We start from the raw sequence: 21,417 nt of genomic DNA, 5'->3' as shown, positions 1-21,417 counted from the left end.
AGCGCGGCAGAAAGAATGCCTCGTCTCTCCTAATCCAAGGCGCTCTCCGTGGTTTTGATCTGATGGATATACTAGCGCTTCATTTCTGCTCCTCATCCGCCTCTCCCTCAAAATATGAACGCTTTTTGGAGCTTCTAGCGATATAATAAAATCGAGACCAAGGTAAGCTAGCAAAATATTTCTCCGTTTTTTTCCCGGATTGTTTTTTTGGGGGGGGGGATTCAGAGTAAAAGCGGCCATTTCTTTCCGGCACCACAGAGCTCCTATTTTGAAGGAATCCCGGGAATGATTGTGTTAAGGGCAGATAAGAGTGGCTGTTTACAGCAGGGAGACGGCTGCTTATTCATTTCCCACATTTATTCTGCATTGCAGCCTAGGGACACTAATAATGGCTTGAATGCTCAACATTCTGAGTTTCTTTTTGTTTTTTGTCTTCTCCCTGGCCTTTGCTATTTTTCTTTTCAGCAGATTAGGATTCCTTACATCCTTCTCACTGTTTATATTGGTGGCAGGGACCATATTTAGTGCAGCACGGTTAGCACTAAACTTGCCGTATAAAGATTACACCTGCATAAGTTTGCATCGCAAACTGGGGGGAAATAAATTGTATCTACAGTATAGTAATAACTGAAGAAGAAATATTTTACAGTTGTGCTAAATTGTATCTACAGTATAGTAATAACTGAAGAAGAAATATTTGTCCATATACTGTACCTTCTCGTCTGCAGTCCTCACTTGTCCTGCATGTCCAGCATTTCCCTGTACAGAACCAAACAGTACTTCAATATTTTTTTTTACAAAGTGAAAACATGAATTATATCTAAAGGATCACTTGTTCTTCCTCGATGGTCAAGTAAGAACATGAACAAACACATCCTGAACATCCAGTTTACCTGTCTGTAAGTCCTGATGGCGCTACAGTTTTTATTACCATAAGATGTAATAACATACATGTGATCTACCCGATCATTCCATCCAGGAGAATCCTGTTAATGGCACACTTGACACATACACTACTGCACTGTTATGGCATGTTTAATGTATATACTCTATGTGTGTGCAGTTGTGGCAAGCTTAGCATACAGTCCATTGTTTGCCTTTCAGTGCCCCTATAGCGCTGCGTGTGAGGTCCCCCCGTTCACCGTTGTCCTTGTACCATCTGCAGCCAGTATGTTAAGTATATAGCACTTTGTGAGCTATCAATGTGTCACTGGACCAGTTGCCAAAATAAATTCAGTAGCCTGCAAGTAACATGAACAATTAAAGTCATCACCTAATTCAAATTACGAGGGCATTAGCGTCAGGAAGAAAGGCTTGTGTTCGGATGTTTGTTTTTTTAGGTTGTTATTACAGAATTTGTTTATTATTATTTTTAATTTGCTGCTTTCTTTATACTAGGGGGATGCCATACTGTGTGCTCGTAGGCTCAATATTTCAGTTTCTCAGTCATCTCCCCCTTCACATTCAGTAGATCCTGTGATATTAAAATTGTGCAGCAAAACAACCTTTGGATTGTAACAAGCTGACAACATACTCTACGTAATTGATACGTACATTTAATTGTCAACCCTATACTGCAGTGGTTGTTCAAAGTGGGGTCCACGGACCCGCAAGGGTCCTTGAGGGGTTTTCCAGCTAAATGAGTTGATATAGCAAAATCTGTTTAAACCCCTTTTACCCCTAACAGCTACTTGGGAAATATCTGATAACTCACAAAGCATCTTGTAAGCTTATAGATCAGCTATTTTCAAAACATTTTTGAGATATTTTATGTATGGGAAATAGGGGTCCCTGGTACGAAACGGGGGTCTGTGACCAAATACATAAATTGAATCAATTTGGGGGTCCTAGATTAAGTTTGAGAATCACTTCTATATGACTTCTCAATCAGAATTAGTTCATGAGAATTGTGGGATACTGTGTTATTTTATTTTACATGTGAAAGAATAACTGTATACTGTAAGTGAAAGATTGCTACTGTACCAATCGGCCAATATTTTCATTCAAGCGGCTGCTTGGAATATTCCAAAGCAATGTTTTGATTTACAAAAATCAAGTAGTATTGGAAAGGAACAGAAAATAAGGTTTCATGGACCATGACAATAATATTATTTAGAATTGCTATTGAAAACATTCTTTCCCTTTTCTCTTTCAAAATGTATTTAGATAAATTAAAAAGTCAATTTATTTTCCAATTATAAATGTGAGCTTTACCAACCCAACAGCCTTGGGATGTGGACTGAGATCCAGAGAAATATGGTTTACTAAAGCCAGGTAGGAACCTAATCTTTCAGTCAACATTTGAATCCAGCATTAGGCAAATAGATCTTCCCACAAGTGCCTAGTTGCAAACTCGCCAACGTTTTGGAATGCACAAAATCACGTCTGCGTGAGACATTTCACGAGGCCCATTCCCCATAGATTATGCATATACGGCCTTTGGTTGGCTTCCAAGGAGAGTAATTATTGGCATAAATGTGCTTTAAACTGGCAGTTTAGTGCCTGTGCGCAGTGTGCGGGGATCCGTGCGGTGTATATCCGAGCTACAATGGTTCAATTAGAGTGCACACACAATAAATTCCGTCCATTTGGGTGTTTATTGGATAGGGATTGTACCTCTCCGGCCAGACACGTCGGACATCCATCAGTGGACTGCGATGACAACACGGACAGCATCTGCGGTAGCTGGTCGACGGCACCTGGGGGAGGGTGGGTGCCATCAGCCGGGGGAGGGGGAGACCCATCTAACGTCGTCTTGGGCTCGCCCTGGATCAATACAGAGAGACTTCATCAATCAAGACACTTCACGCTTTGTGCTAAATGGCAAAAGATGAAGCCAGTTACTGTACATTCAGTTATGTCCTTGGGGTATGTTGTACATCACTGGCTCCCGGACAGTGGGTCGGGACACATTTGTGGGTCACGGACAAGATGTTACGGGTCCCTTTAATTATTTGTTTTGTACGTTTTGTTTTTAATCAATTTCTGATTATGGTTTAGTATTGGTCTTAAAAGAGTCTCTTTTACAAACCACCACCAATCCCAAGAGGCCAATAGTAAGAGGTGCCAACTTTGCTTTACTTCCTGTATCGGCGTAAGCAAGTAAGAGAAGATTTTCTCTTTTGGGTCATGGGCTAAAACGTTTGGGAAACTCTGTTGTACATCAAACGTACATTGTCAACGACAATTCCCAGAGACTACCAGGGGTCGGAATGGTGGCCCGTACAAGCTCTGAGAGTGAACAAATGGAACCAAAATGGATCCGTAACTGCTGAGGATTTTACAGTGTAGATCGGTGTCACCGAGATAATAAAATAAAATCATCAAATGGGCTAATATGCATATCAAACTGGGGGTCCTTGTAATTAAAAAGGTTGACAATCAATGATATGTATATACATTGAGCACTAGTGTATGCAGCATTCATGATAGGTTAGACCAGTGGCAGACCAAAATAAAATACACTCGTGGTGCTGTCGACTCAAGGTTACGATGATACCCTTGGAGTAATTCAACACCGACATGACGCTATGCTTATGGGGGCATAATGCACAACGATTAGAGGTCAAAGGTGACGTCTCCTTTTGAAGTGACTGTAACGTTAGCCCGTATTGATTTGTGGGAGCAGGATTATTTTCCCGGTCTATGTTTGTGTTTTAGAACTGCATACAAGATAATACAACATCATACAAATCATGTAAACTCGCCCTATACACTCAAGTTGTACAATATCTCTCCAGGCATATTTTCTTAAGAGGTTTGTCATGGCCCTGTGGGTCATAATGTGTATATTCCTGTGTTACTCTGTCTTTTTCCCTCAGTGTTCGTGTGAATGAGTGAGGAGTGACTGATAGAGGACCAGCTGGGGTGAATGTGGGATGAGTAGTGATTGAGTGAGTGGTTGCCAGCTTGTGTGAGTATGATGGATGATTTATCTTGAATAAATCCTACAGCCATAGGATTTTAACCATGTGTGGCCTGACTGAATTGGGCACTGGGTAGGAGGGAGTCCATTTTAATGTTGCGACCCAAGGTTGCCCTAGACTGGGTTGTAAATAATAATAATAATAAAATAATCATTTAGTCCCCTTTCGTTGTTTTGTGGTATTTACTACTGTGCAAATTTGCACTTAATCCATCCTAATCATTAGGAACAGTGAGGTGCTCAGGGGCACTTAAGACTTGACCAGGGGTGATCCAGCTAAATGGTGCATTTCTATAGCGTTTTGGCTTCACATAGATTGTGCATTACATTCACCCATTCACGCACACACAGTCATACACCGATGGCGGAGGAAACCATGCAAGGCACCAACCTGCACATCGGGAGCAATTAGGGGTTCAGCGTCTTGCTGCAAGGACACTTCAACACTAAATCTGGCATGGGGGAGCCAGGAACCTCACGATTCCCAACCGGCACGCTACGGGCCACTCTACCGCTGAGCCACTTACCTGACTGCCCAGCTAGCACCCCCAAAATGCGTTTTCTTTGATTAAAACCCATTTTGGGCGGGAACCCCTTTTGGTGTTACCATTATGTTATGCTTTAGCTATTGAAAAATAGCAGATCTACAAGCTCATAGCGTGCCACCGAGTGGCGCGCTACGAGCTTGTAGGTCTGCTATTTTTGAAACGACTGACATAGAAACATAGCTTTTTCAGAAAACTGTCAGGATGTAGAAGACATTTTTAGAATCTGATCTCAGGTCAAAATGGGTTAAAGGCTGTAGGCACCTTGTTACCAGTACTTATTTAACGTTTACCCAACATCTAACAATACATGTTTAAATGATAGTGGTTTGTACCTTAGGCTCCAGGAGTTCAACGCAGTTTTCCATTTCAGCCATATAAGGGTCACAGTAGATCAGAATCTGTGTGAGTTCAATCTGCAAAGAAGAACCATTGTTAAAGCAGCCTATAGAGCATCTGTATCAAAGAAGAACCATTGTTAAAGCAGCGTATAGAGCATCTGTATCAAAGAAGAACCATTGTTAAAGCAGCGTAGAGCATCTGTATCAAAGAAGAACCATTGTTAAAGCAGCCTATAGAGCATCTGTATCAAAGAAGAACCATTGTTAAAGCAGCGTATAGAGCATCTGTATCAAAGAAGAACCATTGTTAAAGCAGCGTAGAGCATCTGTATCAAAGAAGAACCATTGTTAAAGCAGCCTATAGAGCATCTGTATCAAAGAAGAACCCTTGTTAAAGCAGCGTATAGAGCATCTGTATCAAAGAAGAACCATTGTTAAAGCAGCGTAGAGCATCTGTATCAAAGAAGAACCATTGTTAAAGCAGCGTAGAGCATCTGTATCAAAGAAGAACCATTGTTAAAGCAGCGTAGTAGAGCATCTGTATCAAAGAAGAACCATTGTTAAAGCAGCGTATAGAGCATCTGTATCAAAGAAGAACCATTGTTAAAGCAGCGTATAGAGCATCTGTATCAAAGAAGAACCATTGTTAAAGCAGCGTAGAGCATCTGTATCAAACAGAAGAACCATTGTTAAAGCAGCGTAGAAGAGCATCTGTATCAAACAGTAATTCCCTCATCACATCACACTCAGCTACAAGCTTATACTGCATAGACCAAGGGGCCAGTGAGGCTTTCCAACGTTGAAGCACTGGGCCCTAGCGGTAAGAGGAGGGACTGCAGGCGGACCCGTGGAAGTATGACGAGGAAACCCCGTTCAGCTGGGCTTTAACGTTGAGCGTGTTTGCACTTCCGCATTTTGGGCACCAAATTTTGGTGCCCAAATCGAAAAAAGGCGGTCCTTCCGGGTGCTTCAAAACGCCACTGAGCAACTTCCACTGACATGAATAGCGGGGGGGCGGAGCTTCGCGCCAGATCAGTCTCTATCCTTCAATATACTCTATGGCATAGACCTACTGCACATGTAAACAGAGCTGCTACCTTTAAACACATCAGGGGCTGCAAAATATTGCTGCTATTTGTTGCAAAAACATTAGCATGCCCTGTATAACATGTATATAATGACGCAATGTGACATTGTTCACACAATGCTGTACCCCCTCTAACTCTATGTACGTTCCCCAACTTTTTTTATTACATTTTGACACTTGCTTTGGCAATGTAAACGTATGTTTTCTCATGCCAATAAAGCTCCTTTGAATTGAATTGAATTGAATTGAGTTGAATAAATCCCTGCTGTTCATTGTTTCTGAGTTTATTTGAGGTCACTGGTAAAAAAACTGGAGATTCAGCATGAAACAGAACAAGTATTTCAGCAATGGAAAGCATCTTCAGTGGGTCACACCTCAAGACTTTACCATGACATGATTGTGCTCCGGTCCAATTTAAGCTGTCTGAATGCTTTCATTTTAAAACCAAACATGCTGTCTTCACAAAGTAAAGCCTTATTTATGCTTCGGCAGCAAAAGTCGTGTGGTGCCTTGCTCAACAAAAATAAAAATAACAATTTTAAACTGAAAAGAGCATTGAAACTTTCTTGTTATAGCCTTGCTCAGCAGGAGGCTAGCCATCTATAGGAGGGTTTGTTTGTGCATGCGTGTGTGCGTCTGTCTGTCTGTATTTGTGTCTGGAGCAATTCTCGTAAAGTGCCGATTATCATCAGATTTCTTGTGCAAACTGCCAGTAGAAGTACCTACCTCCACTCATTTTCTTTTCACATTTTGAAATGTTAAAACTTTATAATGGCAGTCATGGTAGCAGACTTGGCTCAGGCTGAAACCTTGCCCAAACAGTGATACTAGTTTTTTGCTCCCGATCCGATTCCGATCATTTGAAAAGGACGTGATCGCCCCCGATTTCCGATCACGTGATCGGATCTGGACAACCCTAATGTTGTGTTCTTTCTATGTCTCATATCTTCTGGTCATGTCATGTGTCCAACACTATAAGTATTCCCTGTGTAATAAACTGTGTCTGTGAACCATCATGATACTGATAATGTGTCATCTTGTTCTCCCGCTTTGCAACAGAGGATTTCTTCAGCTCAGTGTTGATTCCCTCAACCAAAACAAGGCTATTTTGTCAGTCGTCACCAAACACCTTATCACCTAAAACTGGAGTATGAATAGGCCTTTAATGGACGAAACCCACACAGCCACCCCTGACTTACGTCGACAGGCCGCCCGTCCTCCACCCTGGTGGTGATGAGGGTGCGTCCGGTGGGGTCCATGCCGTCCCTCTCCTCGGTCAGCCTGCGTTTAGGGTTGTCACAATTATTACATACATCGTCTAATCGCAGTTATTTGAGATAATCGCAATTATTTCGTCATAATCGTCATAATCATGTGCATGTTGAAAAACTTTCATAAATAAAAAAGCATTTATAAAAATGGCAGTAATTTCTTGGTATATTTCAAGTATATATTACAGAAATGTAATTTCTATGCATAATGTTCCCATTTCCAACGCCAAAAACACAATTAAATTGTAAATCACAATTATTTTTTGTAACAATTAATCGTCAACCTAAATGTGTAATGGTGACGACAGGCCTACCTGCGCTCCACCAGCGCACAGTCCACGTAGATGGACACCATGCTGCTCTGGACGGACAGGCCCAACTTGTGCCACTGACGGTCGAACAGCACGTGGAGGTCGCGGCTCTTGAACGTGACGTGGAGACCGTTCTTCACGTGGAGGCCGTGGGCGGAGAACTCCACTGTCTTCTTGGCACCGTCTACGACGAAGGACACCTAGAGGAAGCGAGGAAGGAGGAGTCAAACCAAAAGGGCTTGACTTATTAAGGTTTATTTTCAAGATGGAGTGCCGTGATTTTTATTTTATTTTATTTATTTTTCTATGTGTCACTGTCTATGGAGTTACACTCTACTTCACCCTAATAGACCCACAGGTGCGGTTATAATATTCAAATTCTTCCCTGTGTATTTTTTCGTTTCTTCCTGAAAGCTGAAAGCCTTCGAGTAAAAAGGACCAATCAAAATACACCACTTTAGTGACATCATAACCCTAAACCCTCCCCCATTATCATACAACAGCTGTTGGCGAGACATAAGTTCAGGTGGGTGGTGCTAAGGTGAAAACCATGTATACTTAGGGTGCGTTCGGAAATGCGCCCTGAACGCACTGGTGTGCTCTCTTGTCTTTCGTTTATTCAGTGCACTCGGTGCGTTGTCGTTCGAAAATCCAGTGCGCTGCGCGCATAATAAGGTTTATTATTTTAAATAAATGTTCTTTTGATTTGAACCACTTTCACCATGGCAGTCCAATTTTAGGCATGTCATTGTAGGCAAAAAAAATAGGTTGAAACCTATTTCCACATTTTCAAATATAACGGAAATAGACAATTCACAAGGTCACATCCCGACACACGATGCCATTCATTGTGCAACACTGCTGCTGCTTGCTTTGTGGTCCTCCCTACAGGGGCTCTAATTATTTGTGCTGTGCTCCTTAAGCATGTCTATTCCTATTTTGTCTATTGTTTTTAAAGAAAAAATATTTAAAAATGTATTAAAAATCTAGAAATATGTATTTGTGAATTTAACCTATATGCTTTTAACTCTTTCTAATGTTGTTATTTGCCATTAATTTGCCATTAATTTAATTATTTATAGCCTAAATTGCAGATCATAGTTCACTATTGGAGAACCCTTCACTTGAGTTCTCCACATGTAAAAAGATGTAGTGTATGTATTCATTATTGCTGGCTGTGTGACATTGGCTAATGGAAGGGCCTACCCTCTGATCCTCAAGATGATGCATTGGCATCCAAACTGTCATCATTAATTTCCTGCACCCTGTAAATAAAGTCTTTATTGTCCGAGGCTGCTCCAGTGCCTTCCTTCCACAAAGACAGTACACAGGGCTTAAGTGGTTAAAGTGTTCTGTAAGCCCACCTGAGTACCTCCCGAGTGGTCAAATATCTGCCAAAGGAACCATCTGTCTTTTTTCGTCGTTCTTCTCAGCCGGAAGGTGGCCACCAGGGAGTATTCATTTGAAATTCCATTTGGAAAAACTAATCTAGGAAAAAGAAAAAAGATCAAATCGCAGTGTCACAAAATTACTACATTTAAATGTTAATCTCATTCAAATCGTGAATTCAATAAAGCCTAGTGCACTGAATGAATTCAAGTTGTACCTTAGCATTTATATATCCCCATAGCAACATCAGCAATAAGCTTTGTTTGAGCCTTGGGTAGCTTTTAGTGTCTGAACAATACACAAGTCAATCAACCTTCAATGAATCGATAAAGCATTTCATTATTCCGCACACATAAATAAACATTTGATTTAATGACAAAGGTGATTCCATCGAACGTCATTAATTTCATACCAACCTCTTTAGCATCGTAATAGTAATGGGTGCAAAATGAATTTGCATACATCAAATTTATAGAGTGCAACAGACTCTCATTGCCCCTTCAGTCTCAACCCCATACTTTATTTTTGTCTTCTTAAATTTTTATCCCACGATTTTGCAACCCATTTTTTTCAATTATCTAATGTAATCCTGGGTGCTACACCCCCTCTGCCAACCTGGGGAGAGCAACAGACTGACCTCATGCTTCCTTCTATGCATGAGGAGGAGTCCAAGCCACTTTTTTTTCACCTGACAGGGGGGAGTGTCCCCGGTTGGACGTGGAAGGAACACGTTAATCCAACCAGTTCCTTTCCCCTCCATCAGACCAGGATTACTGCATGTTGTGTACCTGCCACAGGGGACACGGGGAGAACATGCAAACTCCACATAGAAAGGTCCTTTTGCCAACCCCACCCAGGGTATGGGCACTTAACTGATGATCCTTTCATACTTCTGCAAGACTTTTCTACTTTTTACTTCTCAAAAAGAGTGTTTAATTGGCTGGAACTTAAGATTCTGATGATATTACATTAAAGCCTTAGCTGCCAAAAAGTGAAGCACCATAAACATAATAAATCAAGTTCAGTAAAAATAATAATAAATGATAAGGTCACGGAGAAGCCAATGCACTGCCTGGGGGAAGGAGAGAGAGAGAGAGAGAGAGAGAGAGAGAGAGAGAGAGAGAGAGAGCCCTCAGACAGTTCGGAAATGAGTTTTGTTCCCAATAGATCACCCCCTGTTCTCGTGGAGCTTGATATCCTCCTAGATTGTATGTGTCTTGAATTATTTGAAACCGGTAGAAAAAAGGTACACAGCCCCACAATGATAAATACACCAAGTTAAAGCTCCTGAAAAATCAAATGCTTTTATGAAAAGCAGAGAACCGGGGAGGCTATTTGTAGCCCCAAGGGGCTAAATGGCTATTTCAGCCGCAATCCAATAGGAAGAGTGGCAACACTATTTGTTAAAATGATTCATGTAAAAGATTCAACGTAAAACATTTCCGAGCCGTCTATGCATATAACATCAGGCAATAAATGTGTAACACAACCTCATAAATAATAAGTGCCAAGAAATAAAATGTAAGATTTTTTATTCTATTTTAAAGGACATCTCCAAGGGGCTGAGTAGTAACTGAAAGATCATAATAAGTTTGAATGGATATAATCCTGCAGAGGCATTTTTCCGGATGCTATAAATATGTGCTGTGCTATGGTAGGCTCCTGGACTCACGGCAACGTTCACAGAGTTCAAAAACAAGTATGCTCTCATTTCAAAACACAGTGTGCCATGCTTGATCTCTGGGGGGGTAGTGAGGGGGTGGCGGGGCAAAGTTCTTGACCCTGTCTTGACAACTATCCGTGCCTAAAAACACACACGATTGGCAGGTGGATTTTGTTTTGAACACCGTTTTTCCGTGACTTTTGCAAATAGAACAAACTCCCACTCAGTACACTTAACTCATGGTAGTTGCTGACATTCTGAATGCCATAGATCTGAATCCAAGATAGTTTTAACTTTCAGCCAAAACAAAATGGAAAAGATAAAACAGAAAGAGAGTTTTAGAAGGAATATGCAGCCTACCTAATTTAGGTTCATCATTGTACGACATAACAGATTGGACCTCTCTAAGGTAATCTAAGGTTATTACTGTATCTAACACCATCTAAAGTGCAACCACTGCCAATGCAGTGGAGATTCAATTATCAGTACAAACACCCCATTACCATCATAGCAATGATATAAATTATACTGTATGTACAGTATATTCCCACAAGGCACAAATACTGTATGAGCATGAACAGAACATTACCGTACTAACCAAAAGGGCTTTCTTTACTGTCTATGCAAATGACAGAGTGCCTTGGACCTAGCAACGGTGAAGTAAGCATTTATTTTTGTCTTATATCGTAATATAAGATCATTTCACTATTTCTGACCGTTTTCGTTCCTTTTCCTGAAAAATAGTACATACTAGGTTTCCACCCGAGGTTTTTACACAAAATTGCAATGGCAATTGCCTGTGAACATATTCCTCCAGTGTACAACTGTACATACCAAAGCAAAACCAGCCTTGTTAGCAGAGCATCTTCTTCTATTATCAAAAAGCATGACCAACTATGCTATCATCGATGTCATCCTGAAACCTTGTATGTCCAAAACGGATACATAGTAGTTATTATTTAGTCACAAGCTCTTCTTAATAATTTTAATTGGTTAAATATTTATACAACCCACAGGCACACTTAACCACTTCCAACTTGGTGTCCCCTAAAAATTGCATGTCTACAAGCTCACAATGCATTGCAAAGTATTACGCAAGAAGTTGAAATATGACCTAGAAATCACAGAGATCTGGACCCTTACACCTTACACCTGACGAAATCTGCCCTTACATACTGTAAGCGACGGTGGTGTAATATGTAAGTAGTAACTAAGTACAATTACTCAAGTATACTTACGTTTTACTTACAATATATACATCAACAAGTTCAGATCGATTTGATACAGTTTCTTCTATTCGAAAAAAGCTGATCTACAAGCTCGGCTTGAGATAATTATGTGCATCAGTAGGCCCAATAAATCGGGTAATAAGAATGTACGTGTCTTTAGAAGTCTGCATCTGCACCCAGAATCACAGTTACTGTATAACAGGTGTGAGGTAAACACTTCTAGTGGAAACTTGTATCTCAATATTGGTATCGGTCGAGATGACCATGCACCTAATCGTCACTGTACATACACTTTTTGCTGTTTATTCATTAGTACCTATGGTAAATGGTGTATTTATATAGCGCCTTTATCCAAGGCGCTTTACATAGATTGTGCATTACATTCACCCATTCACACACACATTCATACACCGATGGAGGCGGAAACCATGCAGGGCACCAGCCAGCACATCAGGTGCAAATAGGGGTTCAGAGACTTGCTCAAGGACACTTCGACGCTAGCTCTGCGGGAGCCGGGTTCGAACTGGCAACCTTGCGGTTACCATCCAGCCACTCTACCCCTGAGCCACCGCCGCCCGACCTATATGCTGCTACTAACACCCATGCATTATGCCGCTCCTTTTGCATTGGATTGATGCCATCATGTAAATGTGGTTGTATCATCCATCCATCCATCGCACATCCCTAATGAATGATGCTACCAACTGCCAGCATATCAACTCCTAGTTTAGCAAAGTAAAGCAGCTTAAGTCTGGACCGATACAAATGTGTTTCTAATGAGGAAGACACACTGGCCTATGAACGTGCATGATAAGAAGGAAAACTAACTAAAAAGTGCAGACTTCAGTTTCCAGAGATGAATAAGTGGGGTTGCACAATGGGAGAATACTAAGTCATATCCAGAGATGAATAAGTGGGGTTGCACAATGGGAGAATACTAAGATGAATAAGTGGGGTTGCACAATGGGAGAATACCAAGTCAGATACGTTGCGTGCAGTAAAGCCCCACACAACACTAATCTCCTGATGCAGCACTAATACACCTTTAAAGCCACAGATGGAGAAACAAATAACACAAAAGTATCGCACACTCCACTGCCTCAGCAGAATTTGCTCGATCCAAACGCTCCCTTTGCGCCTCGTACTAACGGTTATCACTTAGACATGTACTATCTGACTTTGAGCTTATGCTGCGGTATCAAAAAAATACTGCATCCACGATGCACTGTAATCTCGTCATCGTGGAACACGTTGGATGGTGCTCAGAGACATGGCGTGTGTGAATGACTGCTCCATTCCTAATCCACGCATAACAACAACACCAACAGAAAGTAACCATTTAAACCCTAGCATCCCTATTCTGTAGCCAATCTACAAGTTCAAAACGCATTGCGTTGCAAGCACGTTTTGAACTTGTAGATTGGCTATTTTCGGCATTGAGATTTGATGTAAAAGGATAAAATGAGGGGGCCTAGTTCAGTATAGAGTAGACCTTTTGAGGACTGAGTGAATTAAGTCGCGTCTAAGGCCCCATTTAATTACACTGGCAGTTAATTCCAGCCTGAATCAGATCTGTGCCACATCCAGATTGGAATCCGATTTATTTAAATAAATCAGAATCAGAAGCCTTTATTGCCATGACATGTAAACATATTAGGACATTTAGTTTAACTTTGGTGGGACAGCAGAGTGCAGTAGTTACAACTATGAGTGCAATGAATAATGAATAAATATAAAGTGCAGAGAGTTCAAGTGTTCAGGTCAGTTCAGAGCCAAGTCAGTTCAGAGTCAAGTCCATATCACTCTGAGTGGGGGTGGAGGGAGGATAGAAGGGGGTCAGGGCGGGACACCAGCAGCATTGAGATGCCAGTAAAGCTGTTTGAGTGTCGGGCCTTCGCAGTCTTTAGGGAACGCAACCTCCTGCCTGAGGGGAGCGGGGCAAAAAGACTGTGGCCTGGTGTGCGGGGTCAGCCATGATCTTCCTGGCCCTCCTCAAAGCACTAATCCTAAAGAGGGGCTCAAGGTGGGGCAAAGGGCAGCCAATCACCCTCTCTGCTGATCGTATCACCCATAGATATTTAAAAGAAATCACACTCATGTGAAGTGAGGGGCTTAAAGTCTATCTCATGTTGATTAGGTGATGTAAAAGTGATGTAAAACAAACGCCATTAACAATAAAGGGACAATATGGCGTAAATGACACATTATTATGTAGATTTTCCCTTAATTGTCAATGCGCTTACAACCCAAACATTGAACTAAAGACAAACATTAACCCTGTGTATAGGAGGGGCTGGCACCCCTCAAAAATAGATGCCTCATTGGCCGCTGCAGTTCGTTGGAGCGATGTGTGTTGAAGGAGGAGCGGAAGAATTTACACTGGGAGAGGAAGTACGCCGGAAGTGTGGAAAGCATGTTATGTCACGCTGCCACTCAAGTGATTACTGGCCAATCACAGCGCATCTTTTCCGGGACTTATCAGACCCGAACATACGGTCTGTGACGCACGCTCATGCTTCCACGTTTTTCCCTCCCTTGAGCATACTGTACGCTCCAGAGCCGGGAAGGGCGTCTACCTTTATATGTCTATGGTATCACCCTCTGCAGCTTGACCTTGTCCTTGGCCGCTGCAGCGGGGAACCAGGCGGTGATGGCGAGGGTGATGATGGACTCTATGATGGCAGTATAGAAATTAACCAGCATGGTCCTTGGGAGGTGGAATTTTCTCAGCTGTCTCAGAAAAAACAGTCTCTTCTGGGCCTTTTTAGTGAGGGTGAGACAGCATCCGGTTTGGCAGCCTTCCGGGGGTTCTGTTTTTTAAACAGGTGGTTCACCTCTCTCTCTGAGACAGAGAGGTATGGGTGGGTGGGCAGAGGAGGGGGGGGGTGAGAGTGGTTGGAGAGGGGAAGGAGGGGGAGCGGGGGGGGGGGGGGGGTGGACGCAGTAGCAGAGGGGGCAAACTGTTTTACTGGCAAATCTGCAGTAAAACTTGTTCAGCTCATTGGCAAGGAGTGTTATCCGTGGTCTGAGGGGGTTTCGGTTTATAGTATATTTGTTTAGAATCTGATTTTTACAAATGTGACTTGAGCCACATTCAGAGGTGGTTTCAAATCTGATTTCAGGAGATCCGACTCAGTCTGAACTCAGTAACCTGATCTAAATCGGATTCCATGTGACTTGTTTGTGTTTAGACTTATTTAAACAAATCAGATTCCAATCTGGATGTGGCACAGATCTGATTCAGGCCGGATTTGGCTGCCAGTCTGGAAACACAGATCTGTGACAGATCCGATCTGGTCACTTGCAAATGCAGTGTGGTTGGGCCAAAAGATCAGATTTGAGAAATAAATCTGATTTGAATAAGATTTGACTGAATGTGACTGCAGTCTAAATGGGTGGTTAAAATACTTTCAAAGTCATGTGTGTTGATGTGTGTTCAACTCCATCATCATGTTGTGTATTTTTATCCTTGTGAAACACAAATCACATAAAGAGAACAATGTAAGGTACCCATGTGGTTTACTCGCTAACGCCTTTCGAATGGAAGGAATGGAGAAGCCACTGTTCTGCTGCCAATGTTTGGAAATAAACAATCCATTGGGTACTGCAAATTGGATATTGTTTTAACAATAACATCATTCTGAAATCAAAATGAGAAGAACACATTTGCAATTTCTGCGAGCGTAACAGATTTACGCGGATCTCAGAGATAAATGTTTAATACTGCGTGTAAATACAACGCAGACAAATCATTATCTGCATGGGATCTGGATACGTCGAGACACACAAGGTAATGCAAGGTTAAATGTGGCCCAAAAATATGTCGGGATAAGGCAATTTATCGCTGTAATAAACGGAGACGTTTCCAATGAAAAGTCTCCCGGGTACACTTCCATCTGAAACAAGTTCCGAGCGAGTGGAGGCCACTCGGAACGGTGTCATAATACACATTGTGCCAAGGAGGTGACAGAACATTAGCCAGATGTAGAAAGTCGAGCATCGCGACGTACATCTTAAGAGTAAAGTGAGAGATGTTTCAGAGGCTGTGGAAGGGGCAGAGAGGGGCCCCTCACTGCAGGCACTTGGCCTTCCGTTCCCTCCCCCAGTTGACATGCAATATCGTCTGTTAAAGCACTCAGATAATTGGATATGAGGGGGATCGCACTCTCTCTCTCTCGCTCTCTCTCTCTCTCTCTCTCTCCCCACTATAATCGCCTTGCCGTCAGCAGTGTCCTTTGAGCACCAACAGCTCCTTGGACATGTGGGCCAGACAGACAGACAGCGGTATATGGAGTAGGGGCCGTACCATACATCTGGGACTGGCTTCAGTGAATAGGGAAATAAATCACTAATCATCTGACCCAGAGATTACTCCACTAACCGGAGCAGAGAGGGGACAACACCATTTACAGTTGTGCGTGTTACACGATTAGACTAACATCCTCCTTGTCCCCAGAGGAATTGGCAAAGTATTGTTGTAAATGGTGCGTTTATATAGCACCTTTTTATCCGATGCGCTCATCTACCATTTGCATTGCTGTACTTTCACCCATTCACACACACATTCACACACCGACGGTGGACTAAACCATGCAAAGTACCAACCTGCACATTCGGAGCAGTTAGGGTTTCAGTGCATTGCTCAAGGACACTTCTGCACTTAGACGGGAGGAAACCGCCATGTACAACGCACTGACCTCTATGTTGTCTCAGGTACTATGTGTAAATATGTACATATATATTTTTTGATTCTTGCTTTCTTGTTTGATCTCCTTACTTGCACCCCCACAACTCACTTTTTTTTGTATGGAAACAAAAAACAATACGATGGCATTGGGAACAATGCACGGCAACAAATTTCAACCGCTCTTTTTACCTTGTAAACCTGTGATGTGACAATAAAGCAGATTCTGGACTGGGAACCTTCTGTTTTCCAATAGAGCTGCTTCTATGAGTCCCTGGCACTGCCATCCTTTTTTGCTTTTTATGGTTTATGGAAACAACAACATGGCCTGCCCTAGAACAACCTTCAGTAGTATATAACACTGTATATCACAGATCATTAGATCAAGGTTGTCATATCACTGTTCCAGGTGACAGGGATATAAAGAATGTACTGCTTAAGTCAGTGGTTCTCAACCTGTGGGTCGGGATAAAATATCATAGCTATTCTAACATAGGTGATCTAAATTCTACAAGATCATGCACTATGAGCTTGTAGATCTGCTATATTTTTGAGTGGTGCAAACCACTCCAACAACCAGCTTTGTCTGTATGTTCGTGTACCTGTCCACTCAAAAAAGGAGCATGGTTGCTATGGTTAGTGTGTGACGTCACTGTTGCACCACTCAGTTCACACGGGTGTGATTTTTTACATTGCTTTCAATATTCAAATTGGCTAATGGTAGGGAGGGGGGCTGGAGGGGGGAGGGGGACACTCCAGACATAACCATAAACAAACCTGATACGCCTATATAGGCTGGACCAGTGGTGTCATGCTCGTAGAACGCAGTACCACGCCGTGGTACCAGTAATTTTGTGACGTGCAGCCGTGCACGCACAGGGACAGAACGGAACGGTGCACGTGCGTGCACGCTAGAATGCGCGCTTATACTCTAAGAGAACGCGTCCCCCTAAATTCAAGAGAAGACGCACCAAACCTCGCATCACCAGACTTTCCAAGACGCACCAAGTACCCAGTGGTCTAGGTTTACTGGCGCCCCCCCTCTATTTTCACACCGTGTCAAGTACCGTGCCGAATTCAAATGGACAGCTTTAACTGTTTATACTAACCTGAGCCCACGTGGGAGGCATGCTTTGGTTAGACATAGCATTGGTTAGACATAGCATTGGTCCGACTGGATTAAGGTTGGTGAGGTGTGCATTAAAACGACCGGATTAAGGTTGGTGAGGGGTGCGTTAAAACGACCGGATTAAGGTTGGTGAGGGGTGCGTTAAGGGTTGGGAGAGGGTTATGGTTAGGTTTAGATGTGCTGCCCCCGTGGGAGGTTAGGGTTAGGGTGAGGGTTTGAGATACGGTAAGCAAGCACACTTACAGCAGTAGGCTACTGCTGCTGTGTGGTGTTCTGCACACAAGAAGAATGCCTCCTCCTCCATCAAAGAACAGATTCATTCGTCCAAAGCAAACTTTTTAGTTTCGCTAGTGTGCAGTAAAGATGTTTGTCTGACTATTTTAAGTCTACTTTTGTGTTTGTGTGTCTAAAACTCTCATACACTATTTAACAATAGGCTTAGGCTACGCAGCTGTTCTGTGTGCATGCCACGATGCGCACATGCACGCACGTGCGTGTGCGTGCGTACGCGTGACGTTCCGTGGTACCAGAGAAAAGATCACCATGACACCACTGGGCAGGACCACACTCACGTCACTATGACTCAGACATAAACATAAACAAACCCGATAAGCTATAACTATAAACCATATGACATCAGGAATCTCCATATATGGGCAAGTGGGCATAAAAGGGACAAGGACTGACAGAGCTCATTATGTGGGCACAAAAGGGACACAGACAGAGGGATCGGCGGTGCGAAGCAGGAGTGAGGGCCGCGTAGAAAATGTTTTTTGAAAAACACAAATCTTCTCTTATGGCACAAAGTATTTCGAAATAGGGGTTGCAGCCGAATACTACAGGGGTCCTTGAAAATGTGTGAGAAAACATTTCTGTAGCATATTGTTAATATCTCTGCCTCATTATTCTGGCTTAGGAGTTGCTCATAATCTTCCTCCTTCCATTTTTACAAAACTCTCTGAATCAGTATAATTCACAGTGTATTAATTCTATCCCAATTATTCCCTGTCTAATGGCCGACCTCACAGCTTGCCCTTATCAGACAACGCAGATGGAACTTCTCTAAGCATGGTATATCCATGTTACATCATGTCAACCCGCCGTGAATCACCGGCAAGATTGCAGAGTTTGTGAGTAGATTGCCAGTGTTATTTTAGTATTTTAGGATCAGAGAGCCTCAGCGGGGGCTGATTTTATGTTAAACTACAAGCGGTTTGAATTGGATTAGTAGTCACTGCTCTAACTGCATCATGTGGGCACAGCAGGAATTTGGGCAATCCAATTTTGGGCAAACACTGAGCGTCTTCTTTGATTGTCCCTGACCCTCGTCATGGAATGCCTCCCTGTTTCTACAACAGCTGCATAGTGCATACATCCAGGCATGCTTGCAGAACAGTAGCAATTCTGAAATAGCATGCACAGGAATTACTTACTGGGAGCTGTCAGGCATACTTTATGAGATATCCACAACATGATAAATAATCTGGCTGTAGCATCTGTAGTGAGATGCACCCAGAGGCTGCTGTACACAATAATAAGTAGTACCACGCACACGCACACGCACACACACACACACACACATACACACACACACACACACACACACACACACACACACACACACACACCCCCAACACCAAACCCCAACTCACTCTGTTGGCTTAATGAGCGGGCTGCTTCCCAGACGAAAAGATTCCCTGTCATCTGTGACTGTTCCCTTTCTAAGAAGAAACGTTTCTGTAAGATCAAAACCTGTAACCAAGATTACAAGATGTCAGAAGATGTAAGAAAAGAACAAAGGCAGTCTTATCATTATGTACAATGAATGCATATTTACATACATATAATATTGCAAAGGCCTTGAACACCTCATGGTATACAGTAGGTCAAACAAGGTGATGAAAAAGTGACAGCTAAAAGCATGACCGTCTGGCATGTGCAGTATATTAACATGAATGAAGAGATCACACTTACCAGTCATTTGTAATGGACGATCTAAACTACTGGAGAAACGGCGGTCCTCTACTGTCAATGCTGGACATGAATTATCTGCAAAACAGAAACATATGTTTTTCAAGTTTGAATGACAATGCAGTAGAACCTAGGGTTTTCACTTCTAGTGATTTTTACTAGTTGACTAGTTGCCTAGTTTACTAGTCGACTAGTTGTTTAACTACCTATTATGTAAAAAAAAAAAAGAAGAAAACTTTAAAAGAAAACTGTGTATATTGGTGACTATAATCTAGCATTCTAGCTGATCTTGAGGCCTACAAAAACTTTTTTTTACTAGCACCAACAAGGTCGACTAGTGGATTTACTAGTCGACTAGTTGAATAGTCGACTAGTTGCTTAAAGCCCTATATAGAACCACACTACATCAACAACCTTCTGAAATGACAAACTGTCCAAGAAGAACTATGAACAAAGAAATCGCAAAATAAATTGATTGTGCAACTCTATTGCAATACTGTTTCTAAAGTTACTGTAAGCCCTATACTTCTTTTTTTTGTCAAATCTCCCCTAATAATATATCCCCATAATAACATGCCCAAAATAAATAGCAACCCCAGGTTGAAAGTGGCAAACAGAATACATTTGAATGACAAATCACAAACAGTGAGCTGTCGTTCATCTTCTTTGAGTGGACTGCATGTCCAGATCAGCAGATCTTTGGAGCTGTTTGTACAGTAGACTGTGGATGGTTGCAATACTTTTTGTTCAAACATGTGCTGTACTGTATATCCATGCCAATGTTTGTGCTATACTGTACATCAGCGGTGCCCAAAAGGTAGATCGTGATCTACCAGTAGATCACAAAGGGTGTGCAGGTAGACCACATGACATGGCCCTAAAAACATATAATTTAAATATATTTATTTAAATGGCATCTGCCACTTGAATTACATTGACTTGAGTGATTTACATCAAAAGGGGACTGTCAGCTGAAACCCACAAAGCACTCTGTTTTCAATAGTGTTGCGCACAAACGTCAGTAGCATTACGAAGTTACTGTATATACAAGAAAACCATTCCAATTCCATCACCCTCCCCCCTCTTGTTTTCAGCAATGGAATAATACTTTTTGATGGGTAGATCTTGTTGAGCGGGTCATTTTGAAAGTAGCTCTCAAGTCAAAAAAGCGTGGGCACCCCTGCTGTACATCAACAAAAAACATTTAAACATAGTGAATAATCACACGATGAGTGAATTAATCTGAAATACAGATACTTATTATTCCACACGCTACAGTAATGCTATGCTTTTCCAGCACCTTGTTTTTTTAATATATTTAGAGACAACTATCTTTACTCCTTTTTCTCCAAATGTAGTCAATAAGCCTATTAATCCTTGCCACACAAATCTAGATGCTACCACTGCTGTTGTGCTCTATTGGTTGACCTGCCAGTGAGGAGCCCCCACTGAGAGGACATTGCGCCTTGGTCCTATTCCTCCCGTTCAACGCACCCTACTGACAGGAGCCGCCAACACACCGACAAGGATCACACTCCCCATCCGGCTTCGCTGGCCCGAACACGGCCCAATTGAGTTTATATCGACGCTTACCCCAAACCGGAATGCACTGCGGTGGATTGGAACCCCTACTCTCTGCGTGGTGGACAGGTAATTTATCCCTGCAACACCTGAGCGCTTCAGAATGTAAAGTTATTAGCTAATGTTAGTCAGGGGGGGCAGAGGTGGGTCTAGGTATGTGCAGGTATGCCTGATGTGACACACGTTTCATCCATATGCTAGAGAAGTGAGTTTTTTTCAGAAAACCAGAGGGTCGCCATGCAACTCCTTGCAACTACTTGCAACCATTATTCCCAGTGGGAGTTGCAAGGA

At 42.3% G+C, this 21,417-nt stretch overlaps 1 protein-coding gene across 1 annotated transcript in view; it reads right to left on the bottom strand.

The window, feature by feature from the left end:
* Nucleotides 1-21,417, bottom strand: part of col19a1 (collagen, type XIX, alpha 1) — a gene marked incomplete at its 3' end in the record, with an annotated part of 69,656 nt that overhangs the window by 40,960 nt on the left and 7,279 nt on the right. The window contains exons 3-10 of the mRNA XM_079511807.1: nt 19,549-19,623; nt 19,227-19,326; nt 8,845-8,968; nt 7,484-7,680; nt 7,098-7,179; nt 4,806-4,886; nt 2,617-2,766; nt 715-759 (exon numbers count right to left, since the gene is read on the bottom strand). Of these exons, the coding sequence (XP_079367933.1) occupies nt 715-759; nt 2,617-2,766; nt 4,806-4,886; nt 7,098-7,179; nt 7,484-7,680; nt 8,845-8,968; nt 19,227-19,326; nt 19,549-19,623 (854 nt within the window). The remainder of the gene's footprint in view (nt 1-714; nt 760-2,616; nt 2,767-4,805; nt 4,887-7,097; nt 7,180-7,483; nt 7,681-8,844; nt 8,969-19,226; nt 19,327-19,548; nt 19,624-21,417) is intronic.

The sequence above is a fragment of the Electrona antarctica genome, assembly GCF_951216825.1.
Source record: "Electrona antarctica genome assembly, chromosome: 10".
In the NCBI taxonomy this organism is placed as follows: domain Eukaryota; kingdom Metazoa; phylum Chordata; class Actinopteri; order Myctophiformes; family Myctophidae; genus Electrona; species Electrona antarctica.
Note: the sequence above shows the minus strand (reverse complement) of the source record. Positions and strands in the feature narration are given on the sequence as shown.